The 6,535-nt window shown below is 37.9% G+C and overlaps 1 protein-coding gene across 1 annotated transcript in view; it reads right to left on the reverse strand.

Moving 5' to 3' along the window:
* Positions 1 to 3,142: 3,142 nt before the first annotated feature.
* Positions 3,143 to 6,535, reverse strand: part of AGPAT5 (1-acylglycerol-3-phosphate O-acyltransferase 5) — a 133,359-nt gene continuing 129,966 nt past the window's right edge. The window contains exon 8 of the mRNA XM_019520595.1: positions 3,143 to 5,637. Within this exon, the coding sequence (XP_019376140.1) occupies positions 5,412 to 5,637 (226 nt within the window). The 3' untranslated portion in view covers positions 3,143 to 5,411. The remainder of the gene's footprint in view (positions 5,638 to 6,535) is intronic.

The raw sequence follows: 6,535 nt of genomic DNA on the forward strand, positions 1-6,535 counted from the left end.
AAACCCTTGTCGTACCTTGTTCACTCTCCCTTTGAGCATCCACCCTGCCACTGTGACACAGAATACTGGGCAAGATGGACTTATGGTCTGACCCAGTAAATGCCAGTTCTTATGTCCTTAAATGTTCAGCTTATAAAAGGAATAACTAAATGGATAAGTTTTCACATTATAAATGTGAACCAGATACAAGTGACTATTTGTGAGCGCTGGTTCCAGTTTCAGTATTTTCTTGTGATTGTGCACGTTCAAAATCAATAGAATGTTCTTTGGATACAAGCCCCCCATTTCTCCAGTAATGCAAGTTTAACATGGCCCTGGCATAACATTTTAATTTCCACCCTTAAAACAGCAAAATCAATTCCATTACTCCGTAGTTAGAGCCACACCCCCTCTACAAGTGGGACAACTTGTCTCTTCAAAAGATAAGCATAAGCAGCAGCCAAACCATTTAAAAAAAAAAGAAAATGTTACATGAACTACAAAATAGGAAATATAACTGTTCTAGTTTTTTAACAGATGTTTTCAATGGAACCCATGTACAGCAGGGTAGCAAACAGAGGATTATGTATGATTTGTCCTTGATGAGGAAAGAATGAGAGTTTACTCATGGGTAAGTGAATCTGTTTCTTTGTCTGTTTCTGAACTGTTTGCTTCCAAGCTGTGGTTGTGACAAGGGCAGAGACCTTCTAGCTGACTGTGTGCAGGTTTCCTTCCTCTGATGATGGATAGTTAAAACTGCCAAGGACAGAGCTGACCTAGGCAAAAACCACTATGCCAAAGGTGTGATGACTGCAGGACAGCAAACAGATGAGTTTGTGGGTGGGTCTTTTCTTTTTTAGGTTAGGAAACAGGAAGCAAAGATGGTGAGGGCAATTAAGTCAACATGGGTGGTGACGCAAAGAAGACGACAAGGCAATGAGGATAGCCAGATGCAGAACTGCTGCCTTTAAGCAGCTATTTGATAGATGTATGCAAATAGAACCTGATAGAGCCCATGGAACTGTGAAACGAGATGTGGCTGGAGAAAGAACAGGAGTTCAATCAACTGGAGCATAATGGAAGAGGGGACTTGTAGGGTCAAGATTTGCAGATAGCTGCTGAACACAGGATCCAGAGAACACAAGAATAGATGAGGAGGTTGACTCATAGAAGAGCATGATCACAACGAGACAGAGATGACACTGGCTAGTAAAGAAAACAGGTAGAGAACAGATTTGCTAGGGAAGATGGGATGACAAAGAGAAGGGAAGCCATACCAAGAAGAGATGATGGAGATAATTGGGGAACTGTGTCCAGGAAGGTGAGTAGACAGTCACACCACCACCAGGAAGAGGCTAGTGTATGTAGTTAGGAACTCTTACCAAGATTACAGGCCTATCACAAAAGCCAATCCAGAAAACAGAAGGGCCTACACTGTCATGAGCAAGGACCCAAGAAGTTGACTTGAGACTAAAAAAATCCTGGTGGTAGTGGATAAGGCTATATTCACTGTTAAAGGCATTTGATCTGATATAAAGGACAGACTTCTTCTGGAACAGATTAAGCCCAACAATGCCAGGCTAAGCATGATGCACCCATGTTCCTAAATTAATGAAGTAATCTAAGTGGCATTTGGCATGGCTTTTTCACTCATTGGACTTGCAATAAATTCTCGTTTGATTGCATAATAAGCTTGACTTGTGCAAATTATATTATTCCTTTTTGTATCATATTTGGCAAGCTGTAACACATGCTAAGCTCCATCTCACTGGGACCAATGGACTCCAGCTTAAGGAGACAGACAAGAACAAAAATATCGACAACAGTGAGCAAATTATTAAAAACATCATTTTCCAACATACTCACAAGGAACCCTGTTACTTCCACTTAAACTGCTGTATTCTGATGAGTTCACTCTGGCAGAAAAGCAGCAGTTCTGGCTAGAACTATGCTGCAGTTTATAGGAGCAACCTAGAAGATAAAGATCTATACCCTATTAGCCATTTCTGTGGTCTCTGTGGAAATGATTAACCCAACTCTCTCTGTGAGAAAAAATAAGATGAAGAAATATGAGTAAATCTTTCACTATTTGTGTCTAAAATCTAAGCTGTAGCTCCCAGGACCTCTATTTCCAAGCCTTACTGTTGACACCACTCTCCCAAAATGAATGGACATCAAAATTTATTTTAGTGTCATATGTAAAATTAAAAATAAAACTATCAGCTTTAGAGGAAAAATTGTTTAACACTAGGTGTTTTAGGAAAAACACTGAAAAGAGAAACCAGCAAAAAATTCTGGCCAGTAGGAGCAGCTGCAGACACGGCCAAGCAAGGACATTCAGAAATGCTTTTCAGAACTGCAGAAGTTTCTTCAGGCTTCCCCTGCCATGTACTGACTGAATGTTTGCATCAACCTCTCTTTGCAAGGAAAAAATTAGATCTCTTTAGTGCAGCTTTAACCCCATCTTTTCCCCTAACCCTGCCTTCCCTTTTAGCATCACCTTTCCCTTCATTCTTGTTTCCATTACACTTACCCATCCTAACTAATGCCTCCTCTTCCTTCTGCAAAAAAAACAAACCATGCTTGCATACAACATTTGGCCCTTTTGCATTCTTCACTAGATTTGCACATGTAATACCTCCTCCCCTGTTCTATATATGTCTCGTTTCTTAAACTAAGCTCTTCAAGTTCTACTACTCTGTGGGCATTTGTACATGTGCGCTTTAATGCACAGTAGCCTATTTTATTGTGCATTAGAGCCATCATGGCAAAAACTATGCTAATTGGTTAATGCACAGTAAAATTAGGCTACTGTGCATTAAGCGTCACTACAAAACCATGAGCTTTTGCTAGTGCGCATTAGGGCAGTCTAATGTGCATGTACTTAGTACCTCATATTAGAGGTACTAAATTTAATTCACAGTAGCGAAAGTGCATTAAAGAGCATGCAGATGTATTATCAATTGAGAAGGTATTGTGCAATCTAACTCTTTCGTCAGTACCACGCACTGGTAAATATAGAACATTTCAAGTTTCTGAAAATGTTTTAGCAGAGAAGGCAGACAATGGTTTTTATATGTACATTTACATATGTGAATTATTCTTTACAGAAAGTCTAATCACAAACTGTTACCAACACAGAAACAAAAAAGTAGGCAGGGCAAAAAGTTGAATGAGCATCAGCTCTTTCCTTTTTAATGAAGAAATAGTTCAAGTTAATATCAGTGCATATTAAGAAATAGCATAGAATACTCCCAACACCTGATCTACATCAGCAAATTACAGTTTCAAAAAATTTATAAATTAATTGAAAGGAAAAAATTCTGTAAGAGTAGCCAGGAGAACAACATTCAAAATAAACATACCAGTTAGTTGGATGGCATTGATTATATTCCAGACAGATTGATTATTTTTGTCTTTAAGATCTCAAAATAGCAGGTATTCTGCTACAAGTGAGTTAGGCAGTTTGCATTCTCTTTTTCTTGTACAGCTAAGTGTTATTCTTAATTTTTGACTGTCATATAAAAATGCATTTAATCAGGTCAAAGTGAAGATTCATTTTAAAATTTACTTTTCATATTTCAAAGTCAGAGTAACATGGGAATGCTGCATTCCAGTCATATCCACTGAGAAAAGGCCAAACTGTCTGGGGGGCACATTTGGCTACAATATAAAATGGTCTTTTTTATCCTAGTTGCAGAACCTCATTAATAATACTGTTTTCCCAGTTTTAACATGGTTCATCATTGCGAAAGAGCACAGCACAGAGCTGCAAACTGAAAGTTGTACTGTTTAAGGTGAAATCATAAATATTCTTCTATAAAATCCTAAGAAAAATATATATTAAAAGCAATACCTTGTTCAATTATTCTGGCTATGGTGGATTTTGAAAAATTTAGTTATAGTTTTAAGATGCCTATCATTTTAATGCACACTGAGCTTTATGCAATACGAATCCCATTAAATTTAATAGGAAATGCACTTTTAAAGCTTTGGAGAAGAGATATAAAAATATCTTCTAGGTCTTGCATTCTGATACAGTGAGGCTAAGTTTCCAAGGCAAGAAGATGCAGGATCTAATCCCAACCTCAACCCTGTGCTAACAGCCTATTCCCTTAACATAAAATAAAATTTTCCCACAAAGAACACACAACAGCCCCAAGAATCATAGGCCAGCTGACAAATAAAATTTCAAGTTGGTGAAATACTGATAAGATATGTAATTCTTTCACTAGTATTCTACAGTGCAATCCATATCAACACCATTACCTTCAATCCAACTGAAGTGAAGTGTGCAGCAGCTAGAATCCTGTGAAAGTCTAGTATAATAATAATAGCACTAAAATGATCCCTTGACTGTGAAATATTAGGCTAAAATAAATCAAAGATTAGTAGCAAAGGCACATGCTTTAAATTTAGCAGGAACATCTGAATGTTCCTTGTTACCATAATATATACTCCTGCTTTAATAATAGTAATACAGTACTACTATTTATTTGCTTCAAGATAATTTTGAGGTAACAAGAAACTTTGGAATGTTCACCATTCTTTATGGCACATACACACTATAATGTTCTAGTAACTTAGCTGAATTTTTCAAGAAGCTACTTACAATTTAGACACAAGGTAGACTATAATCTGGCTAGGTCACACTTAAAACTTAATATTTCATTATGCTGAATACATTCTTTTATGCACAGACATTGGGTGCACAAAATAAGCTGCCTCTTCAATAAAATTAATGAATGTTTTGCGTATGTAAAATAAATTCTAACAGCTACTAATGCAATATAATCAAAAGATCATGCACTAGATAAACAGAGCTTCTTCCCCATGAACGCAAGTTCTTAGCAATCTTTTTTCTGACTTGGGTAATATTTCATGATTTATTAGTCTAGTCTTTACATTTTGAGGAACATTATTTAGATAAAACTGAAAAGAAAGATAACAGAAAACATCTGTTTTGTTTTTTGTTGTGATGCAGCTAGGATCTCTCTTATTGAGTTACTGCAAGAAACTGAAGAAACAACAACCACTACGAATCAACATTAATGATGTCAAAATAATAAATATACACCTTAAATTAATCTCCAGAAATATATTCACTGGGTCTACTTAAGTTACATTTATACAAATATATACTTGAGTAGTCTGCTGTATATAGAGGTGAATATTAGGTTCATGGGGAAGGCTATGTGTAATATAACTCAGTTTATCTGTCCTTTATACAGCGAAAATCAGTAGCAAAATTGGAAAACTACATATATATATTCCCTCAACCAATTGTGTAGAGGCTTAAGTCAAAAATTCAAAATTTATCCAATGTTCAATCAATAAGGCTTTATTTATATTACTTTATAAATTCAGGAAAAAAAAGTTTGCTGCTATGTGCAGAAGATAGCACATTTCACTGACCAGAGACCAGCATTTACTTATGGTTTAATACTAACCCACAGCCAACCAATTAGAGTCCCATATATCCATGTTTTTACATAAAGTTTCCTTCCAGATTCTGTAAGAAGCATGCTAGCCGTCAGGCTACCTAGAAACAGTAAGGACGGTAACGTTTTCTTCAGGCTTAGTTTGGAATGAACACCTTTTCCAGGGAACTTATTTCTTCTTTTAGAATCCTTTGCATCATAAAATTCTATTAGCAACCTAGGAGCAGATAAAAAGTGGAGACAAAGTATGTGTTAGTACAGCTAAAGCCATTTTCTGTCACTTAACAGCTTTATATCCTAGATTACATCATCTACCAAACACTGCATTTTTGGCATTCAACATAAATAAGATGTGCACCTTGTTTTTTGAAAAGCAGAATGAAAAAAATGTTTTTTTCCATGGAAATGAGTGGTAAGTACAGTATTTTCCCAGAGAAAACACAGGCTGCTGAGGTTGGTGGGGTGGAGGGGTAAAACGCTGGGGGTACTCTGTTAACCTCATAGCTGTTGGACGCTGGAGCAGCTGTTGGCTGAGCCAAACTGCCCAGTCTCTCTTCTCTGCTTGAACTCACCTGGGTGGGCAGCCAGCAGTGCCTGCCAGGTGAGGTGAGGACCTGATCCTAGCCTGCAGCTAGAAGGCAGATGGGGCCCATCCAGATGGTCCAGCAGAAGCCTCTACTCCAGCACCAGGGGCTCAGCTCTTCTTTAGACATCCAGAGATGCCAAGTCCTGGGTGCCAGGGCAAAGACTCCTGTTGAGTCAGTAGCAGCTTCTGCAGCATGAGCCTCTCCTTAGGAAAAGAGAAAGTGTCCACAGCCAGCACCTGGGGAGCTGCATGCACTCACTGTGCTGCCTCCATGAAGCACTGCTTTCTCCTGGCAGAGACCTGTGCTACATAAGCTCCTAACATTTCTTTGCTTAAAATGTGCATCCCAATTTCTAGCAGCTGATTTCTTAGAAAAACTTGCATATTGTATACTAGAAAATACTGTATTTAATTCAAGTGTTTCATAGTTTCATAGTTTCTAGGGTCGGAAGGGACGTGGGCAGATCATCTAGTCTGACCCCCTGCCATGGCAGGAAAGAGTACTGGGGTCAAACGACCCCAACAAGGT

Source organism: Gavialis gangeticus, unplaced genomic scaffold, assembly GCF_001723915.1.
Source record: "Gavialis gangeticus isolate Ggan-Ray unplaced genomic scaffold, GavGan_comp1, whole genome shotgun sequence".
Taxonomy (NCBI): domain Eukaryota; kingdom Metazoa; phylum Chordata; order Crocodylia; family Gavialidae; genus Gavialis; species Gavialis gangeticus.